At 45.7% G+C, this 22,854-nt stretch overlaps 1 protein-coding gene across 2 annotated transcripts; it reads right to left on the bottom strand.

Moving 5' to 3' along the window:
* Window positions 1–909: 909 nt before the first annotated feature.
* On the bottom strand, window positions 910–22,294 carry LOC123376624 (dimethylaniline monooxygenase [N-oxide-forming] 2-like). 2 transcript variants are annotated; one of them, XM_045028788.1, is made up of 9 exons: window positions 22,160–22,294; window positions 20,350–20,600; window positions 15,261–15,449; window positions 12,208–12,370; window positions 10,361–10,503; window positions 9,373–9,572; window positions 6,754–7,109; window positions 4,316–4,388; window positions 910–2,218 (listed from the first exon to the last, which is right to left on the bottom strand). In XM_045028788.1, exons 2-9 carry the CDS (start codon window positions 20,479–20,481, stop codon window positions 1,870–1,872), a joined length of 1,605 nt encoding a protein of 534 aa, XP_044884723.1. In that variant the 5' UTR covers window positions 20,482–20,600; window positions 22,160–22,294; the 3' UTR covers window positions 910–1,869. The 2 variants fall into 2 exon arrangements, with proteins under 2 accessions (XP_044884723.1, XP_044884724.1); XM_045028789.1 differs by having other exon boundaries at window positions 20,350–20,494; window positions 22,160–22,207.
* Between the last annotated feature and the right edge of the window lie 560 nt (window positions 22,295–22,854).

Below are 22,854 nucleotides of genomic sequence, written 5' to 3'. Positions count from 1 at the left end.
CCAGGCATTTGGCAGGTTTGCTACCCTGTAATTCCCACGAATGGTTTATCTAAGTGTTGGAGAGCTGCAGTGATGATGTTGGTCAATGAGGTGTTTTATGACAGACAAAGATAATGGGGGTTGAAGTGTAAGGTGAGCTTCAGTTGGGTCTCTGAACTCCCAAGACATCAGCCCTCAATTGTGAGGCCTTTGAGAAGTTAGCTTGTGCAGGAAGGGAGTTTTATCCTTGACTTCGGTGGGAAGAGAATTAAGCCAATGCTGAGTGCTTCTGAAAACTCCACCCAGCCTCTTTCAGTACTGGGGTGGACTGAGATTTCTTGACTGGGTTGACTGAAGTTGACTGGGGTTGATTGAGGCTCCACTTCAGGTCCAACTCTAGGTCCAAACTAAATGTACTGTGACAAAGTTCCTCCTCTACCTTGGTGGGTCCTGCGCTTATTGGCAGATTTGCTCACCTCAGTGATCTTCCCCTCTGGTGCAAACCACAGTCTGGGTCAACTCCTCCTGTGTCTGATAGGGAGTTGGGAGGTTTGGGGGGAACCCGGGCCCGCCCTCTACTTCGGGTTCCAGCCCAGGGCCCTATGGATTGCAGCTGTTTATAGTGCCTCCTGTAGCAGCTGCATGACAGCTACAACTCCCTGGGCTACTTCCCCATGGCCTCCTCCAAACACCTTCTTTATCCTCACCACAGGACCTTCCTCCTGGTGTCTGATAACGCTTGTACTCCTTAGCCCTCTAGCAGTACACCCTCTCACTCTCAGCACCTTGCACCTCTTGCTCCCAGCTCCTCACACACACACCACAAACTGAAGTGAGCTCCTTTTTAAACCCAGGTGTCCTGATTAGCCTGCCTTGATTGGATGCAGGTGTTCTAATCAGCTTGTCTGCCTTAACTGGTTCTAGCAGGTTCCTGATTACTCTAGTGCAGCCCCTGCTCTGGTCACACAGGGAACAGAAAACTATTCATCCAGTGACCAGTATATTTGCCCTCTACCAGACTCCTGTACCCCACTGGTCTGGGTCTGTCACAGTACAGTTAGAAACTTTAGAGGGTAGGCCTCACTTTCTTGCATTGTAGGGAAAAGGACACAGCACACTCTACAGATATTGATAGGGCCTGGTCTGTAATTGCTGGCTTGCAAAAACTGGTCTGTGTTTCTGCCCCTACTGTCATTCCAGATCTTGCTTTCAAATATGAAATGGGGAGGTTTGGAGTAACAGAAACAGTCTCTCACACTAAGGCCTAGTCTACTCCCAACTTTTGTACCAGTATAAATATGTTGGGTAAGGGAGCAACTATTTACTAAAATAGTTATACCAGTACAACCCCCAGTGTGGAGGCAGTTATAACAGTATAGATTATTCCCCTTCCCATATATAGGAAGCAGCAATAGTGGCATAAAAGTGGCATAAAAGCAATAGTGGCATTGTACTGGTATAATGATATCAGTACAGTCAAAGGAGTACAACTTTTGTGTATAGACAGGCCCTCAGCATTTAAACAGCCCAAATCAACAGATCAAAGTGAAGCTGCCTAAGAGATTTAGTAACACAACCTCATGTTAATTGAAATGGGAATTGCGTGAGCAGAGTTTAGGCCCAGAAGGGACCACCCAACCATCTAGTCTGACCTAAACCCATATCTTTTCTAGAGAGCTCCAATCAAATGGGCCGATTTTAAAAAGTGATGATGAGCACCCACAATGTTCGATAGTGCCAGTCAGCATCTACAGATGCTCAGCACCTCTCTGGATCAGACCCATGGGTTGGTATATGGCAAGGAGGTTGTTATTTTTAAGGGAAAGACTTCTATAGAGGGCAGAGCATCACTTCACATTGCTGAGACCTGACATAGGACAGTGCTCAGGACTACTGGAGACTAACAAAAATTGCAGCAAAGAGAGCAAGGAGACCAAAGATTTTAAGCAAATATGAAGCCAGGGAATTGTTTGAAGAGTCGCGCACCACTCGCGTTCTTGTGGGTTTGATGATCCGTGCCTTTTGGGTCAGGATGGCATTTCTGGCTCCATCCCACTTCCCAGGGCCGGTCAAGCGGAACTGGAAGGGGCTGCAGGGGCCAAAGTAAATTGTCAGGGCCAGTTTGGGATCCTTCAGAAGCAGCGGAAGGATTCTGGGTCTTGCATCTGAGCCCTCGGCGAGCTCATCCAGATATTCAATGTGATCGGTTTGCAACGTCTGGCTGCGGCTGGTACCAAACCTTAGGAGAGAGCAAAGAAAGAGATGCCCCACAACTGTCATAACTGTTCAGTGACCCATGTACATTGAATCTGATGCTCCTGATTCATACAGTGCTAAAGGGATGTCATGTAGAGAACTGGCAAATACCACGCTAACCTATTGCTAAAAAGAGAGAAAGGAGAAAGACAGGGAAGCGGACAAGATATGGGAAGACTGAGAAATAATGGGATTCAGAGCCACAAGAAGCACCCCAGATAGACTTGTGGATAGCTGCGGCTCTCTGATGTAGCATCCAGTTCGAGCAAAGCTAGCTTGAGTGAAGCTGTGGCAGCATGGGCAGCTGCTCGGGGCAGCCCCCCCTGCCCATGACCCTGGGTACATATTTAAGCTGCCATGATTACATTCCTATTATTAACCAAGATCAGAGCTACTTCTGGTGTGTCTACATGTGCTGCAATCCCATCTCCACATTGCAATGCAGACATACCCTAAAACTGGCTGAATTATAGTTGCCTCCACGCCAAAAAACTGTAGACCTGAATTTGCAGAGAACAAGGCACATTTACCGAACGTTGGCATCAGCAGGTCACGTACTATTTGTGAAGAACCCAGCATGTTTGCATTACAAATAATATCATCCTACTTAGTGCATTTCTCATACCTTAGACAATCTTAATCCCTTTCAATTGCAGTTGAGTCCCCATTATGGGCCGAAGAGACAGATTTTCAGAACTGTGTGCATACAAACCACCTACATGTAACAGGTCATTGGCATGTGGAATGGTGCTGTTCTGGCTGGAGTGGTGTACACGTTTTTGCAAGGATCACAGCCTCATAGTAGTCAGAGATGGAAAAGACCTGTTCTACTCAGACCATCTTCTTACACTCCCCAAAACTCTATAATATGTAATCTAAGGCCAGATGGGACCATCGATCTGCTAGTCTGACCTCCTATATATCTCAGGGCACTAACACCACCCAGCACCCACCACCCAACAACCAAAATTAGACCACAGTATTACAGCCCACAGGTGACTACCGGCGATTTCAGGTTAACATTAGAAAAATGGAAACCTTTTCAATTCAAAAGACACCCTGTGAAATATTTCAGGCTGGAATGAGCAGAACTTTATGTGAAGAATTATTGCTATGCATTCAGTGCTTGGACATGACAGCAATGGACACTACAGAGAAACTTTCAACTCCAATTTTTGCAACCTGCTGAGCCCTTAACTCTTGGCACCTCAACTATTAGACGCACAGATTAACATTTCCAGAGGACCAGCATGTGGTATAAGCTTCATATTTTTGCGGGACAAGGAAGCTAGTGAGCCTGGCCATCTTCTACTGTAGCCGCCTTCTCAATGAGGTCTCTCTCTGATCAACAAAATAAACTATGTGAAAGACCCTTGGGGAAATTCGTATAGACTCTCTGATGAAGATTTGTAACTAACCAAAAGGGCATGTGGTTTAAGGCTGATGAATATAATATCCAACGCCCACCAATCTGAAGAAGGATAAAACCCACTGCCACTCTTACACAGGAGCGAAAAGGGAGATGGAAGACACATCATAGGGAGGCTGGATCTAAAGACAGTGGCGGCAGAGTTCTTCTGGAAAGTGGTCTTAAAGGTGTCCTGGTTTCCTTTCAGAGCAAGCACGAGAATGGCATTTCATTGCCACAAAATAGCAGAAGGCATCCTTGGCTAGTTTGGGGTTATGTTCATCACGGGCTACTAGGAATACTCAAGATACTACACTGATATATGCGGTTGATGTGGTTCCATAATCCTTTTCCCGGGGGCAGTGGAATTGTGCAAGCATGGTTAAAGTATTCAGTCTGGAGGGAAAACACACACAGGTCTGGCAGCCAGAAAAGAAATGAGGGGAACGCAAATACCCAAGGCATTTGGAATATCTGCCAGCAAGCTAGTCATTGAGCAGATGGAGTATATTTTAAACACATGAAGACATGAATGCCAGCCAAAGCTTCTAGAAGACTTTGGACTGTATTTTCTGAGGAGCGTGAGAGGAAGGAGAAATATTTCCTCTATATGTATAAACTGCTCCCATGATGAGTGGAGAATAGTAATATTAATTAGGTGGTGTTTCATACCACTTGATCCTCTTCTCTTTCCTCTTGACAATGTCAGTCATCATGGTGCTCTCAGAGGGCAGCGCAGTCAGCCCTAGAAAATTAAAGTGGCTGTTACTAATAAGAAACAAGAATTAGAGAGGGACCCCAAGTTCAGAGCTGGATTTGGGAAGCTTCCTGCCCTGATCTGTTACATCAAGTAGTTTGCACGTTCCACGACAAATGCTTAAAAGTGTTGCTTTGTCAAGGCCCCTGCAGCAAAGGGGACTAATTCTCCATTGTGCTGCTCCAGTTTTGCCATGGGGACTGTGACAAGACAAATTCATTTAATCTGCCCTTGTGGCACCTGGCTCCAATTCAGCCTTGGGTCTCTGAGGCCCATCATCCAAGTTACTTAAACTCCTAACTTCCACTGACTTCAGTGGAATACCTTGCAGATCTGGGCCTCAGCGCTTTCACAAACACTCATTAAACCTTACAGCAGAGAACTCCTGTTAGGCAGGGAGATATTGTTACATATAAGTAGCAAATCCTAGCTTATGGCTGGCTAAAATCAATCATGTGGCAAGACAGTGCATTTTTCTAGTTGATCTCCTTAGTGAGGAGTTTGGTTTAAACTATTAAACTCTCATAAGGGGAAGAAAAGCTTTTTCTGCTCCTCTAATTCAACCTTTCCTTTACAATGTTAGTTTAAAAGGATAATACCTAAATTACAATACACTGCCAGCAGCTTTTGTTTCTGTAGCACCATAAATGCTCATGACGCTTTACAGAGACGCTCTTGCAAGTTTACGGAGAGCTGCACAATGAGACAGAATTCTAGTGTAGCTGTCTGAAAGATTGTTACATGCATCCATAGCAACAATTACATGTATTGACTTTTCTTTTGGCTATTTTCAAGATTTGTTGTTCCTTAAGATAAGTTTTGATCCAAGAGGGTGACTAAGTCTTGATAATTTATTTCAAGAGGGAAAAAATGTCTGAATATTATACAAATTTTACAGATGGATAAATGAGTTTAGGTCACTTGGCCAAGACCCTATGGTAGTAACTAAGTTCCAGAGCTGGAAATAGAACCCAGGAGTCCTGGTTTCAACTTCTGTCCTTTAACTATTTGATAAACCACTAGATAACACTGCTGCCTAGAAAAATATCAAAGCTGTTCATTCTGAAGTGAAACTTACATTTAGAAAGATTAAACCTAATTTGGAAATGTCTGAATGTTATGAACAGGAGTCAGAGACTGATCTGCGCACTTCAGGAGGCGAGTGCTTTAGTTTACCTTTCGTTCATTCTGATAGCCCAACTGCTTTACAAGATTATCAGGGAAGTAAGAGATAGTTGGGGTTGGTCCTGCTTTGAGCAGGGGGTTGGACTAGATGACCTCCTGAGGTCTCTTCTAATCTTAACCTTCTATGATTCTAAGTAAGATATCAATGATGAAAGCAGTGGACACTAAACAGCTGCTTCAGAAGACTGCTCTGTAAGAAGTGTAGCCTTGTTCCCTTCCCAGGTAAATATGCTTTCAGCTGTATTTCTGTGGCAGGAGCAACCCAGGGTCAAACCAGTTGCAGCTCACAGCTCTTGATTTCTCCCCCAGTCCCCAATTTTACATATTTATTATAATGATCATATCCCATTGATATTCTCGGATCTCTTTTATTGGTTCTTATTGGCTGCAGTGACACTCTTGGATAAGAATACTGACACCGCAGTTCCCTGCTTTCAGATCCCCGGCAGTAAGCTACATTTGAGATTAATACATGTTAAAGCTGATGGGACCATTGTGATCATGTTGTTAGACCTCCTGCATCACACAGGCCAGGGAGTTTCACCCTGTTATTCCTGTATCCAGCCCATAACTTGTGGTTGAGCTAGATTAGAGCAGTTAATTACCCTCACAGTTAAAAGAAAAATCAGAAGTGGTCTGTGCAGACTGAGCATGCTAATGAGGGATATTAAGGAGTCAGTCCCATGAATGGGAGTCAACAAATGTGAAACTTTTGAATTTAGAACCTTTGCCAGAATTGGCATCCTTTGCCATTCTCTCCCTGTCCTGTATTCCCATGTATCATTCTTATCTAAATCAAGCATGTAAGCATCTTGCAGCAGGGATGATATGCCAAATTGAACCCTGATGCAAAGGGCACCAGTATTAATTAATAAATTGGAGATATACACCTATCTCCTAGAACTGGAAAGGACCTTGAAAGGTCATCAAGTCCAGCCCACTGCCTTCACTAGCAGGACCAAGTACTGATTTTGCTCCAATCGGCCCCCTCAAGGATTGAGCTCACAACCCTGGGTTTAGCAGGCCAGTGCTCAAACCACTGAGCTATCCCTCCTCCCAGTTAGTATTGATTTCAATGGCAGTTGTGCCCACTTAAGGATAAATCTGTTCACACGTTTGGCGTGTTGGCAATTATTATGCATGTAACACAACATACCCGTCCACGTACCTTTAAAGACTCTTGTAGCCCAGCGAGCCTGCAGCTCTGCATTTGGCATGATGGGCCCAAGCGGCTGTATGAGGCCAATGACAGCCAGCGTTGGCTTCTCCAGCGTAGGGGGGAAGACTTGTTTGTACAGCGCGACCTCGTTGTTTTCCACTTTGATGACTGATTGCTCCAGGAAGGGGAACGAGAAGCTGTAGCCAGTGGCGAAGATGACAACATCCACGTTCTCCTCCATAGTCCCATCTTCAAAGATGGCAGCGGTTTCGGTGAACTCCTTCACAATGGGCTTCACCACCACGCTGCCACAGAGGATGCGGCTTGGAAGGTCATCATTGAACACTGGCTCTTTCATCAGGGCTCTGGAAGGAAACAAAATGGTGGAGGTGTCTGGTTTGTTGAGGCCATGCAAACAGTGTGCTAAGTCCTTACATCCTACCTCCCCTAAATAACCTGGGGGCTGCCAGGATTGAGTGCCAAAGATCCCACAGCTAGTCAGCTGCAGTGAAGCTGTTATTAATTTCACTCTATCAGGCATACCTTGGAGAAGAGTAAGACTGAAGGATTGGAATGAGCTGACAAAGTGCATATTGATAGGACTACAGACAAGAAACGTGGGGTAGAAATAGCATGTTAGGAATACCCATTTTACACCCTGTTATCCCTATTTTCATAGGTCAGGAGGGTCCGTAGTAATAGAGTGTCACTGAATCATACAGTCATTCCAGGTTCCACACCTTGGGGCCAGTTCTTTCAATGCAGCTGTCATAAACATACAGCTAAGGGTAGCATAAAATCCCTCCTTTACTTGTAAGGGGTTAAAATGTTTTAAATGTAATGAGTTGGGGCATGTGAAAGCCAACTGCCCAAGAACCCAGAAAGATTGCAGTTCATTACACCGGAATCACACCAAAGGTTCCCCAGGCCCAGATTCCTCCCATATACCCTCAGAGCGAAGGGAAGCTGTGAGTGTGGGTGGGAAGAAGGTTATCGAATGGATGGTCACAGGAGCACAGGTGTCAACTATCCACCAATCCTTAGTGGACCCCAAATTCATCAACCCAGAGGCCCAAGTCACAATTCAACCCTTCATGTCCAACTCTTTAAACTTGCCTACAGCCAAGTTGCCTGTCCAGTACAAGGGCCGGTCAGGAATGTGGACTTTTGCAGTCTATGATAATACTATCTGAGAGAGAAAGACACTGGTCAATCACCGAAAAGGAATGTTACACCATTGCATATGCTCTGGAAAAGCTACGCCCATACATTTGGGGATAGCATTTCCACCTGCAAACCGACCATGCTGCACTGAAGTGGCTTCATACTGTCAAGGAAAATAACAAAAAACTTCTTTGGTGGAGTTTAGCTCTCCAAGATTTTGATTTTGAAATACAACACATTTCAGGATCTTCTAATAAAGTGGCTGATGCACTCTCCCGTGAAAATTTCCCAGAATCAACTGGTTAAAATCATCCTTGACATGTGGGAAATATTGTTATTTTTTATATAATCAGTAGTAGCCAGAGGTGCATGTGTCTTATTAACTCTGTTTTCTCGTAGAGCTCCAGGAAGAAATCACAGCCAGTGTGGAGCAGGCTGTCCAACACCATCTGTGATTTGCGGGGCGTGTCATAAACATACAGCTAAGGGTAGCATAAAATCCCTCCTTTACCTGTAAGGGGTTAAGAAGCTCAAATAACCTCGCTGGCACCTGACGAAAAGGACCAATAAGGGAAGAAGATACTTTCAAATCTGTGGGGGAAGGTTTTGTCTGTGGTCTCTTTGTTGTTCTCTCTCGGACAGAGAGGGACCAGGGCAGGAAAAAAAAACATCTCCTAAAACCCTACCTGAAATAAGCATTGAAGATTACAAAAATTGTAAGTAATAGCAAGGAAATTCATTAGATTATCTTTTGTTTTAGCTTGTGAATTTTCCCTATGCTAAGAGGTACCGTATATACTCGTTTGTAAGCTGAATATTTTTGGTAAAAAAATGACGCATCAAAGAGCAGGGGTTGGCTTATAAATGGTTCTACACCAAAATTTGATGATTTTAAACTCTATGGAATCTCCTCTCCCTCCTCCCTCGACATTTATTTTCCTGGAGAATGTACATGTTTTGATCTTGGACCCTTTCCTGGCATTTTAAGCAGAGATAGGCCCAACCCTTTACATCTGAATCCAGATTTCAATCCCAGTGTTTTGTGGGGGTTAAGATTGGAGGGTTAGTTTGGTCTACTGCAGGATTAAAAAAGAATTACACATGTGTGTGGATAACAAGAACATCCAAAAGTGTAAACCCTCATGCTTCAGGGCATAATCTGACCATGAAGTGATGTCGGTTAGGAAGAAACTTGCCCATGATTGTCCATAATTGCCCACTACAAAATTTCTTGCACCTTCCCCTGAAGCATATGGTCCTGGCCAGTGTCAGAGACAGACTGGGGTAGAGGGACCTCAGGTCTGATCTAGTCTGGCCAGTCCTATATTCAGTAAGAGTTTAGCCTGAGTAAGGAATGAGTGAAACATGAGTGAGGCCAGAGTATGGCCTCATAATAATTACATGATTCAGATTCCTTTTCCTCTCCAACTACCCACAGATCAGCTGCACGTTAAAAGTGCGTACCTGTTCTGAGGCACCAAGCCATAGTTTTCATGGTTAAACCATTGGTTCATCTTCTGTTCATACACCCGTTTCAAAAGGGGCCAAGGCAGGATACTTCTTATCAGATTGCTAAATCGGGTGTGAAATACAGTGTCCCAAGGGTAGCCATCATCGTAGACACGGCTCATTACCCATGAGCCTCCTCTGGTGCTGATGAACACCTACAGGGCAATAGAGAATTCCACTTTAAGCAGTGACAGTCTTCCGCAGCATGTACATTATCTGCACTGTAAATCTCAGCCTAGGTTTATCTCCAGACATTGAACATCTTTTCCTGCTTGAGGCTACTGAGGTTAAAACAATAGAGAAACAATGTCTCAGAACAGAGTTGGGGGGGCTGGGAAAAAACACCCACTTGAGATTGCTTTTCATTGCTGTGGAGGCTGATTCTAGATGTACCAGTCTCAAAGGAAGGGTGATCTTGTGTAACTCAGGAGAGCTGGGTTTGGCTCCAGCTTCCCTTTGTGACCTTGGGGAAATTGCTTAACTTCTCCTTGCCTCAGTTTCCCACCTGTATAATGGGAATAACGCCACTTCTTTTCTCCCACCCTTTGTCTGTCTTGTCTTTTTAAATTTTAGGCTGGTCTGAGTGCAGGACCTTTTGCTGTGTGTATGTACCGGGCCTAGCACAATGGAAATTTGATTGAGGTGGGGCCACTAGGCCCTACTGAAATACATAGAATAAACAATCAAAATAATAGCAACCAATCTTTAGAGGCCTTTTTTCCTGCTCCAGAGAAGCAAAGATTTGGGCTTTAATGCCTGGGATGCTGCGTATTCTAGGTGATCGCTGCTTTTAACAAGTCTCTGGGCCACTGTAAACTGACGTGGCATGTAATTTACTTAATTTACTTACATGCCACATCAGTATATCTTATGGACACAGTATATGGATGCCTGCCACTGCCCTCACCCCAAATCACAAGGGTAGCAGGCTAAGTCACACTACCCGTTTGGCTCTCTGACAGAGCTCCACGGCAATATCCGATGCAGAGTTCCCCATTCCAATCACCACGACTGTCTTCCCCTGAAATCCTTCGGGGCTCTTGTATTCCCGGCTGTGGAAATATTGGCCCTTGAACTTTTCGATACCTACAAGGAGAGAAGGAAGGATTGGAATCTCAGTGCAGAGATGGGTTTTAAACTGCTAATGCTCAGGTATGCGATTGTACCTGGGTCCTGGGTGGGCGGGGCTAACCCGCTTGTGCCGCCATGGCTTCACCGCTAGTGTTATTCAATCTAGCTTTGATCTAGCTGGGGTACACATGCTGCAATCACACCTCTCGATTGCAGTGTAAACATACCCTCAGCACCAGATTTGGAGCATCTTAAAATTCTGGGGCATTTGGCTGCAGGTTTTGTGGGGATGTCAATTGGTTTGGCCTCTTATGAATATAAAATTCAGATCCAAGTTTGTATTTCAACCCTCCTGCCTCTTCCCAGCGTTTAGATGAGATGTAGGGTGTTTGGCTTGAGAAGACGTCTAGATATGTTTTACTAGAAACAAAAATGAGAAGTTTCAGTGGAGAGCAGCGCCTTTCATTTGTGGACACATTGGGTGTAGCGCTCAGGCCCTCTTCCACCTGCTGTGTACTGCACAGGCAGTGAACAGGATGAATGTTGATTGAAAGGGCTGGAGATCCTCCCCGCTGCACACCGTTCTTTGGAGGTGTGGGAGGGATGTGCTGGGGCAGGGCACAACGCTGGGTGCAGGTGGCATAACATGGCAGCTCTGAAGCTGCTTTAAGTTACCCCAGGGGCTGTTATGTTCCTCATCTGGTCCAGAACTGGGGGAATGGAAAGGTGGCCCCCCACTCCTTAGGTGCACTGAGTATACGCTCATTGCTGTGGAGGTTTGAGCCCTTTGTCTGCAATCATTTCTCACTCTCAGAGTTAATTGGGTGGGGATGCCAGCTGGCCTGTGCCAAGTGTTAAGAATGGAGCAAATATTTGAGTGTGTCCGGTATGTTCAGCTAACCCACTCACCGGCCTAGCTGCATGTTTGTGTCAAACTTTGTGTTTGTGCCTGATGTATGTTTGTTCCAAACTTTGATAATGCCAACAATTTTGCTTCAGTACCAGGAAAAACCATTCCGCTAAAGTAGAAACTGAACAAACCTTGGTTCAAAACCAACTGACCCCAAACTTTACTTTTACCGGAAGAGCTGAAAATATTGGAGAGGGTGAGAATTTAAACATTGTGACTGAGATTTTTCAGGGCAAAAAGAAGAGAAGGAAGAAGAAAGCTAGCAGAGAAAAGAAGAATCAGCATGTAAAATATGGCAGTGGAGGTGCTATTATATATATAAAATACACAACAATATAGGAGAGACAATAGAATCAAACAGATAACAGCTTCTTGATTTGAGCTCTGCATTGTTCATGGCCAGGTATTTGTTGAATGTACAGAATTTTGCAATGGTCTTGCTTTAAGTTAGTCTGGTTGTATCAGGAAAGCAAACAGCTGGGCCCTATCTAGCACACATTGAAGTGAATGGAAAGATATCCACTGGCTTCAGAGGACGTGGGATCCAGGTCCATCTGAAGTAATGATTTGGATAATCCAATAACTGTAATGGTTCCAAGGGACTAAAGCCTCAAGAGAGACAAGAAGGAATAATCAGATCCGGAGGAACTGGTCATAAACATGCATAAACTGGTCATGCAGCGAGCCATAGGCTCTCACTCCAATACAGGAATATAAACAATTGTCCCTAGCTGTTCCCAGTTTTTTCACCTTGTTAATCTGGACCCCAAATACACCCTGTAGGAGGGCTTTGCAAACACAGCTCTTACCAGGAAAAGACTGCACCGGGATAAAGGATTCTATATGGTGACCCATGCACACCATAACGGCATCAAACACAGTGGATTCTTGCTTCCCATCACTCTCGGTGACAACAATCCACTGGCCAGTGGTAGAGAAATCCTGGCATTTTCTTACACTGATGACTGTGGTCTGAAAGTAAACCCGAGAAAATACATCAGTGCTTTGGCCCAGCACCATGTGTTAGAGGTGATCTATTGTGACTCACATACTCAGAGGAGCTCAGAAGCTAGGAGTGAACTGGGCTTCACATTCAGGTTTGACTTAAAGCAGGAATGTCAACCATGTAATTTACAGGCCAGAAATGGGTACATTTAATCCAGCCTGCTTGACAGATCCAGACTTTCCAGAATGCAAGCTTTCATTTAACTAACAGGGGAGACAGTAGCCCTTACGGCTGCAAACATAAACTTCCAGCGGTGAATGGAACATAGTACTGCCATAGCCTGAAACAGCTCAGAGACGAGTGAATTGATCCAGTTCACCTTAACTGGGCATTAACTCTTACGCTTTATGGTGACATTTTGGCTGTGTCTACACTAGGGTTTCATGCCAAAAGTTTCCCCACATTGCTCCCTCTCCACTGGTGGTAGCAATGATGGCAACGCTAGACTGATCAGGTTCTTGTTGCTGCTGTCTTTTATTACCTGTTGCCTAGTGGCGCTCAGAGCAGATCTGGGTGACAGAGTGGTAAAAATGTCACCTGACACCAATATTTCATCATACTATGTCTCCCACTGTTGCTACCAGCTTTTATTACCTGTTGCCTAGCATCGCTCAGAGCAGGTTTGGGTGACAGAGCGGTAAAAATGTTGCTACCACTCACGGCCGCCCAGAGGATTCAGGGGGTCTGGGGCAAAGTGGGGGAGCTGTGGCACTTGTACTCAATTGGCAGTGGTCTGGGTCTTCAGCGGCATTTCAGTGACAGGGGGCCCTTCAGTCGCTCCGCATCTTCGGCAGCACTGAAGGGCCACCCGCCACCGAAATGCCGCTGAAGACCCGGACTGCCACCGGGCCAGGGCTCCCGGGGCCTCTGCGGAGCCTGGGGCAAATTGCCCCACTTGCCCCCCCCCTCCCTCCCCCTGGGCGGCCCTGCTACCACTAGTAGAGTTGAACTGCTGGTAGCAACAGTGAAAAATTCTGGCTAAAAGCCTGGTGTAGAAAAGAGCTGAAAGGGGAAAGTTTTCAGGTAGCTTAGGTTGCAACTGTGCATCTTGTCTGCACACACAATTACTACACCTATGCATGCAAAACGGCCAACTGCATGTGCAAACACCAAAACAAAGTTCAGAAATAATCCTAGTGTTAGAAGTACCATACATCATTTATTCCCACTCTGTGATGGTGAATGTGACAGTAACCAAACTGAGGGCAACATTTTTCAAACTTCCCTTTAATTTTGGGTGTGTCAGAATCCAGGGCTGGATTTTCCAGGTGCTGAGCACCCAGGTCTCCAAATGACTTGGATATCAGGTGCTTTGAATATCAGGCCACAGAAATAATAACTGGAACACCCCCAAACGTGAAGCAAAATATGTGTACACGTTGGCATAAATGTTAGGTTACTTTATGAGGCCCACGGGATAATGTGCAAATTTGCCAAAAGATTGCGCTCTCGTCACTGAGAGATCCATTTTGGAGTGATCATAGAACATGGGTCCCAGTTCTGTAGACCCCACATATGGATCTTGTGACCTCTTGAGGCAGAGGGCATGGGAGTTGCACAGGGTTTTACAGGGATCCCCTGGGTCAGATATATGCATAATTATTCACTAAAGGGTGGCATACACTGTCTTTACCAACAGTCAGTAATGCACCGGTCAGAGTCATTATGAGTAGGGCTGTCGATTAATTGCAGTTAAGTCATGCAATTAACTTGCAGTGGATTAGGGGCTAGGCACTCCAGAGAGATGCTCTGAAGTTGGAGTACACCTATCGCTAACCTGCGGGGAGGAGAGCACAGACCTAGAGGGCATTGCTTGTGTTGCCCACGGAGTCGAGGAGCTGATGCCCAGCTGGTACAGTCGGGGCTTGCTCATGTGAAGGGCAGACAGTAGCAAGGTGCCTCATAGCCCTGGGTACCCCTGGGGAGCAACACAGACCTAATTAAATGTGCAATTTGGCCCTTTTAATAGAATGAGTTGTGTTCACTTGGTTTAAAGCAATTTAAGAAACCCAAAGAAAAATGATGCTTTGGTCTCTTTATCCTATTCACTAGCCTGATCTCTTCACACTGTTCCTTGTCCTGACATCCAGTGCTTTTTGTGGGGTAGAAACGGGGGTTGGGACTGAATCTGTGAGAAAAAGACCAGAATCCTGCAAGTGTCCCCTCTCACTATTGAGGGCCTGGTCAGAATTTTGGCCGATCATCTACTTTGTTGAATCTGAATCCGTTTAGCATCTAATCCATGCTGCCCTTTCCCCTGTCGCCGCATTGTCCCTTTTCAGTCACCCTGTGACAGTCTCATCTCTCTTCTATAATATTGATTCTGCCAGCCTTCCCCAGATCCTCCACCCAGCAGAGAGTTAACCTGAAGCAGAGTATTATCAGAAAGCAATCTGTTCCCCAGTAGCCAGGTCAGCTATAGTTCTAGAGACATAAGGTGCTGGAGATAATATTGTTTATTGGACCAACTTCTGTTGGTGAGACACACAAGCTTTTGAGCTTATGCAGAGGTCTTCTTCAGTGTAAGCTCGAAAGCATGTCTCTCTCACAAGCCAAAGTTGGTCCACTAGAAATATTACCTCCCCCACCTTATTTTGCATATATCCTGGGACCAACATGGCTACAACAACAATGCATACAGCTGTAGTTCTACACACACATGCAGAATCGGTAGGTTACGTTATGTAACAAGCCATTCTGAAGTTGTGCTCGCTCTCATGCAGACTTTACTTTTGTTCTTTCTTATTTTGCTGTTTTCCTTAACTTAAAAGACAAGTTATACAGCCTGTAAGTAGGGGACTGGCTTTTGTGTATAGGAAATAAATAAGTAGCAGGACCTATTTTAATAGGACATACCTTGAACCTGATGTATTTCAGAAGATCAAAGCGCTTTGCGTACAGTTTCAAATATTCCAGGAATCTGGTGTTGTGCAGGAAGTTTGGAAAGTGTTCAGGCATCGGAAAGTCACTGAAGCACGACATCTCCTTGGAGGAATTGGTGAATACAGATTGGTAGATACTGGCTCTGCCTTCCTCTACCTTTTCCTAGAAAACATCAGACAAACAAATGTGTATTTTAAAATGTTACTAGATAGTGCAAATCTGCAGTTTTCCGTGTTGCTGTGTGATGCTCAATGAGTCTGAAGGTTTGTGATAGCCCAATGCATTGTGTGAGCTCTCACTTCTGTCTAAGCTTCCCAATGCAGAGCCAAAGTGATCTTTCTTGCCACAAGTTTTTCTTTGTAGCAAATGTTCTCCTTTGTGAGGATGGTCTTGTAGTTAAGAGTCTGTGCTGGAACTCAGATGTGAATTGCAGACACACTATGGTACCTTGTGGAAGTCACTTAGGTCCAGATCCAATGGAAGTTAGGAGCCTAAATATCTTTGAGGATCAATCTGGGCCTCTGTTTCCCATCTGTCAAATGGGGATAATGCCACTGCCTTTTTCCTGTGCTTTGTCTATTGAGATTTTTAAGTTCTTTGCGGATGTGTCACTTGGTGTATGTACAGTACTAACACAATGGGACCTTGTTGGGGCATCTAGATGCTGCTGTGATACAAATAATAATCAACAGTACACATGAATGGCTGCTGTTGTAGCAACTCTTATGACTTGTGAGTGGTCTTTGCAAGCTTGGTTCATGGTGTTACTGAAGTTTGAACAGGTCACTATTTCATGGCCATCTAAGATCATTTACAGTCCACTCCCATGTTGCAAAACTTTTGCAAGACTCATTTGTGTCCTAAGGGCTTCTTCATCCTTTGGCAGACATACAGGAAAAGTATTACTTGCTTCAGCTCATCAGCACAGAATTGCATGCTTGCCCTAGTGTCCATAGACTATTTACACTGGCACCATACTTCAGCTACATTTTTAACTGGGGGAATGGCAGTATGAGCTGTAATTTACCATTCACGGTTGCTGTCTAATGAGGTTATTCTTCTAGGGCAAAATTTCATCCCTGGCATTACATGGTAGACACCTCCTGTCAAACACAGCACAGTGTACATATAATTTATATTTTAAAAATTCCATCAAAACACTCCACGGCATGCACAATTCTCTCCTTTGGGAGAGAGTGAGAGAAAGAATGAACCATACGTGACAGAGCTTAGTCATGTCACTTAACACATGACTGGAAGGTGCTCAGGTATTTTGGTAATGAAGGTGGTAAGAACCTCTATAGACTGTCCATCAAGGCTGCATTTGATCCTTTCTATGAAGTATAAAATTAAACTCTATACTTACAAACACACATTTGGCATGATTTTGTCTCTTCTTGCTGGGGTGTTAGGGGAATTGCTGTGCATGTACAGTGCTTGCAGTGTGGCTTCTAGCCATCACCAGTGCTGGGGCCATTTTTTCTTGGAGGGTGATTATTTAAACATTGCCCAACACAGATCCCCTTTGCTTATACACAGTCACTGAGACCCAGCTGAGAATTAACAGGTTATTGAGTTCCAGCAGCCGTAGGGTTGCCAGTTTTGGTTGGACATATTCCTGGAGGTTTCATCACATGACATATTCATCTTTAATTTCTGGAGACTCCAGGACAATCCTGGAAGATTGGCAACCACACCCGCAAGTCCAGATACATTGCAGCTGGATCACTCTGCTTATGTGACATGGCAAAGAAAATAAATCTTTCTTGGGTTGAAAAGAGAGGAGACTGCAACCAAGGTTCCTCTTTGTGTCATCTGGCAGAGGGCTCAGGGTGCAAAAGGATTATAGGGATCCCCAAACTTGTCACGCTGTGTGCTGCCCTCCACCCCAGAGCCATGGTTGGGAGCCAAGGCCAGGAGTGGGGCCACGGCTCCCGAGGGGTGCACGGACAGAGGGAAGGTGGGGCCCAAGGCTGGGGCTGGAGCCATGGCCGGGAGCCACGGGCCATGGTCGTGGGGGCTGAGGGCCAGCTGGGGGCTGGGCTGGGGCAGGGGCCAGGAGCGGAGCCATGGCTGGACTGCAGTCAGTCAGGGGCTGAGGCTGGCAGAGGGACTGGGAGGGGAGTCATGACTGGGACATGGTCGGGGCCGGCAGCTGGGGCGGCTGCTGGGTGCTGAATTGTGGCTGGGCTGGGAGTCAGGGGCCGAGTGATGCTCCCTCTCCACCCGCCCTGTGGCAGCTGGCCTGTGCCCCACTGTGCCTCCCGAATGTTCCTTCACCCCCTTAGGGCGGTGCACCCCACCGTTTAGGGACCACTGCCATAGAGTGTCATGTAATATCTCTACTGAAAGCCTGTGTCACACTGGTCACCATGCCCACTGGGAGATGTATGCAACACTGTTGCTAGGCAGAAGCACAATGTAAAGTAAAACACAAGCCAAACAAGAAAACTTACCGTCTCCCCCAAAATTTTAGGTTTTCTTTAGACATTACAAAGACACAGAAAAATGGCACATACTTTTATCTGTCTTTGCCTTGACTACATACTGTTCTCTCAACCTTTCCCCCTCACAAAAGTTTCACTAGGGGGTAAACAAGCCACATTAGCATAATTTACTCATGTTGTGGAGATTAACAGTTATTCGGCCAGCTCTGAAAGTGAACATAAAAACAGCCTTCAGTAATTCATTCTCCATTCAGTTATGTGGGGAGATATGATGGCTCTTTATAAATATAGCAGAGGGCTAAATATCAGGGAGGGAGAGGAATTATTTAAGCTCAATACCAGTGTGGGCACAGGAACAAACGGATATAAACTGGCCATGAGGAAGTTTAGACTTGAAATTAGACTAAGGTTTCTAACCATTAGAGGAGTGAAGTTCTGGAACAGCCTTCCAAGGGGAGCAGTGGGGACAAAAGACATATCTGGCTTCAAGACTAAGCTTGATAAGTTTATGGAGGGGATGGTATGATGGGATAGCCTAATTTTGGCAATTAATTTGTCTTTGACTAATAGCAGTAAATATGCACAATGGCTTGCAAGGGGATGTTAGATGGGGTGGGATTAGGGTTAGGGTTAGGGTTACTACAGAGAATTCTTTCCTATGTGCTGGCTGGTGAGTCTTGCCCACATGCTCAGGGTTTAACTGATCGCCATATTTGCGGTCGGGAAGGAATTTTCCTCTAGGGCAGATTGGCAGAACCCCTGGGGGTTTTTCGCCTTCCTCTGCAGCGTGGGGGCACGGGTCACTTGCTGAAAGATTCTCTGTACCTTGAAGTCTTTAAACCATGATTTGAGGACTTCAATGGCTCAGACACAGGTTTGATACAGGAGTGGGTGGGTGAGATTCTGTGGCCTGCATTGTGCAGGAGGTCAGACTAGATGATCATAATGGTCCCTTCTGACCTTAAAGTCTATGATTCTATGTTTAAAGGACAGAGGGAAATAAATGAACTCTCAGACAAAATTTAGTTGTTGAACGCAGGTGAAATGCAATGGAGATACACTTGCTTACCCCAGGTCTGAATATAACACAATGTCATCTTGATCTCAGGGAAATACAGCATGAGCCAGTAAATTTACTTTTAGAATTGTTTGATTAAATGTAAAACCTGCATTCATGCACTGTTACATTTCACATACGTGAACACACAAAATGTGGGAAAATGCAAGAGCTAAGGCGACCAAAAAGGAAGAAATATTGAGCTTGGGTCCTTCATTTGTTGTTTTATGAAAAATGAATGAGACTGAAAAGGGTTTGATTAGGGGGGAAAAAAAGTTTTGCTTCAGTGGTTTTTTTTACACTCTTGTCTAGTCTGAAAGACTCCTGGCAACTGGAGAGCTACTAACATTACAACACAAATAGGCAAGAGAGGAAAAACTGGGCAACTGAGAGGAAAATGGACTAAAAGTTCACTTAGAGTGTTTAAATCTTTGCTTTGTTTGTTTTGGCTAACACTTATTTACCTCCAGTGTTTACTGGACACTTGGAAGGAAGAATGTCTTTGTTAAAGATTGAAAACCTCTTTCCATTAGAGCTCACAATGTACATCTCCAGCAAATGAACATAATTAAACTTTCTCCACCCCCTGTGAGTCTGCCTGTAAAACCAGGGGAGAGCAGACTTGTCCTACCTAATATTTACACAGTAAAATCAAACAAAACAAAATCACCTTTATAAATAACAGCCCATTGCCCCTAGACTTTCAAGCCTGCCATAAGCATCAAAAAGCAGCAAAAAAGAGGAGACATGCTTGTCACAAAATCCCTCGCTAGTCACTTTCCAGGCTGCAGGGGCAAGTTCAGGAGCCAGGCTGCAATCAGTCGCTCCTGTCACAAAGGAGAACGGGGCTGCGCAGGGGGCAGCACAGAGGAGTTAAAGAGCCTTGAAGTCTCAGTGACTTTCCCAGTGGTATGTCATAGATCACGTGTCACGTAACTACGGTTGCCAGCCATCCAGGATTGTCCCGGAGTCTCCAGGAATTTAAGATTAATCTTTAATTCAAGATTATGTCATGTGAGGACACCTCCAAGAATACATCCAACCAAAACTGGCAACTCTACCTATAACGTGACTGTAATCATGACCACCCCCCAACACAGCTGTGCAGCCCTGCCCTGTGCCATTAGCGATAAGCAGGCAGAGATGTAGGAAAGAGATCTGTGTTATGCATGCTGAGAGGCCAGGGGTATGTACTGAGGCTCCAGGATGTGTGTGCAAGCAGCCTGGACCTGGCTTGCATTCCTGAATTCACACCGAACTAGGTTCCTCCTCAAGTGTGACCCTTTTTCTCTAGTTCCACTGATCATACGGCATGTCCCAGTGCCATTGGCATGGAACAGCTTCTGTGAGCTCCCAGACACCAGAAGGAATGTGCTACAGGGCTACTTCTCCCCCATCCCTTCAGGATTTTTCCACCCACTGTTTCCCTTCTTTGCTTCCTTCTGTGCCTGACAGCAGAGGGGATCTTAGTCCCTTTAGGAAGGGCAGAACAGAGGAGGGTCCAGTTTACAAAAACAGCCAGTGTGCCAACTCCACAGGCAACGAACCCCACACTTACTTTGAACCTCCAGAGCCCCCCGATGTCGTCGCTTCTCTCGAAGCAGGTGGGCTGCAGCCCCTCATCCAGGCAGCACTTGATGGAGGTCAGACCGCTCACGCCAGAGCCGATCACAGCAACTCTCTTGGCCATGGTGTCCTGGTGTCTGGGAGGATCAAGCAGTCTGGTCAGTGCCAGGAATCACCAGGGAATGGGGTCCTCGTGGCTCAGCAGAATGGTTTAGGAATTCAAGGCAGGTCCTCGACTCTGCTCTGTGGGAGGAGGATGGAATGGAGTCTTGAGTGTTCAGGTGAGTTCTGAGTATTGCCAGTGCTGCTGTGAGCTTCCCAGCACTGCCCTGCTCCTCAGTTGCTCCCTATAGTCCTTTCTGATTCCCCAAATGGGATAAAGGGAGCCATCTGGTGGGGTAGGAAAGATGCTGAGAATGAACTATGCTTTGTGGAGGGAGTACGTTAAATGTTGGGGACTCCAGAGCACAAGCTCCATGGAAGGAGAGGAGCATAAAAGAAGGAGGTTCTGACTATGCTGGGGAGGTGGCCGTGAAGGGGTATGAGGTTAAGGCATGGTTGGGGGACAGGTTGAAGAGAATGGATAATTTGGGAGATCGGAGACATTTGGGGGACAGGGGATAATGTATGGGAGCTGCAGGATGGGCACAGGAGATCTATAATAACTATACTGTGCACTCCCAGAATGCTCTCCACCCTCACGGTGCATCAGAAACATGAGTGACTGAACCGCCACAAGAATAGTGTAAGGCTAGAAATGGGGAAACTGAGGCACAGGCAGGCCAAATGAGTGGCCCAAGCTCAGAGCTCTGTGGCAGCACCGAGTGTGGAGCCCAGGTCTCTAGCTTCCTAGCCCTGTTCACCAGTGAGGGAGTTTGGGGAGAAGGAGGGGGATTGAGAGCAGGATGCAGGGATGAGTGAGAGGCAAGGTGTAGGCTGGATTTAAGGAGGAATTGGGAGGAAGACTCAAGGAGCGGTAGGGAAGGTCCGCAGGAGGTCAAGGAGACTTCAGGAAAGGAATGGAAACAGGGAACAAACGGAGGGTGAAAGAGGAGAGAAGACATGATGTGGGAGGGAAAATAAGAAAGTGAAGCATGAGGACCAATCAAAATAGCTGTTTGAAAAGAAAGGAGAGTAGGAAAGAGATCAATGCAAGGGAAAAACCGCAGGATTCTACAGTAAACTGTGATCCAGGGAAAAGGTACTGAAACGAGTGTAAGATCCAGCATACAAGGAAAGAAAGGGGCATGAAGGGAATGAAGAGAAGCAGGAGTGAAACCAGAGGTGTCATTTGTTTTCTATATTTTGGGGGCCAGCTCCAGCCAGGCCAACGGGGCCAGGTGTGTGTGGGGAAATTCCACTCCTGCCCAAGGCTTGTAGTCTGGGGGGCAGCATCCCTCCTGCCCTTCCTCCCCCAAACTACACTCTTTGCTGTGAAACCAGGAAAGACGTGGGGCAGTAAAAATAAATGGATTTGGAGAAAGTTTGCAAAAACCAACATACAAACACTGTTTGAGCTATACCATGTGTGTATTGCCCCCCCACTCCCCTATTCATGATCCCACCTGACTGCTCCCACCCTATTGGCTTGCCCTTTTATCCCCAAATGCAACCACCATTATGTGCCCCCAAAACACAATGTTCATAGGTCTACCTACTGTAACTAGAGTCCCTCTCCGCCCTGGGTTAGAGAACTAGAGGCAGCAGCTCCGAAGGTAATTGTAGTTTGTAGTTAAGCCATGCTGTCTGAATCCCCACCCCTGTTCCTCCTCCTCCTCCTATTTTGTCTTTCCATGTCTTACCTGTTTTTCCCTTCCCCTATGGAGCAGGCAAGCTGCCTCTTCACAGGCTGCTGGGTAGGAAGATTAACACACCCTAACTGAGCAAGGGGCTTTATACTTGGGAGGAGTTAACCTTTCCCTTTCCCAGTGTTTATCTCACTGCTCAGATATGTGCCCTGTGGGCTCCTGGTAGAGACGACCCAAACAGTAGCTGGGAGTTTGGGCTCCGGAGGATCTGCCTTGTAAAGCCTGAATCAAAAGCAAACCAGATGCCTGGAGGCAGGGGAAATGGGAGCATAGTTTGTTTACACTGGGAAATTGACTGGAATAATTTTTCCCCGCATACACAAACCCTTAGAGGCCATTGGCAAGGTACTCTCATGACTCCTCTCAGCTCTGGGACCCTCATGGATAAGTTTTTATTAATTTTAATACATTTAGAATTAAATTCAATAGATGAATAAAAAAGAGAACGTTGGACTGGGATTCCACCAAGGATCATGTGTTGCCAACTCTTGTGAGTCTCCCAATAGTTGATGCTTGACTTAAAGCTCCAGCTCCTGGAATCAAGTGATTATGGGAGAAATCTCATTTTTCTGTTTGTTTAAAAGCAAGTTTCTTGCTCTCAGGGTTGCAGAGAAGCTGGAAAATGTTACCCAAATGTGCCCTCACAGCTTGAAAAAACAAAAGGTGAATACAAAGCACAAAAGGATTGT

The sequence above is a fragment of the Mauremys mutica genome, chromosome 8 (assembly GCF_020497125.1).
Source record: "Mauremys mutica isolate MM-2020 ecotype Southern chromosome 8, ASM2049712v1, whole genome shotgun sequence".
Lineage (NCBI taxonomy): Eukaryota > Metazoa > Chordata > Testudines > Geoemydidae > Mauremys > Mauremys mutica.
Note: the sequence above shows the minus strand (reverse complement) of the source record. Positions and strands in the feature narration are given on the sequence as shown.

Excerpts from the sequence above, each read along its gene's own strand:
- LOC123376624 (XM_045028788.1), bottom strand. The coding sequence starts at position 20,481 with ATGGCCAAGAGAGTTGCTGTGATCGGCTCTGGCGTGAGCGGTCTGACC. Across the intron at positions 10,504-12,207 it reads CCCGGTGCAGTCTTTTCCTG|GTATCGAAAAGTTCAAGGGC; the intron begins GTAAGAGCTGTG and ends CTCTCCTTGTAG. Across the intron at positions 4,389-6,753 it reads GGCTACAAGAGTCTTTAAAG|GGCTGACTGCGCTGCCCTCT; the intron begins GTACGTGGACGG and ends TTAATTTTCTAG.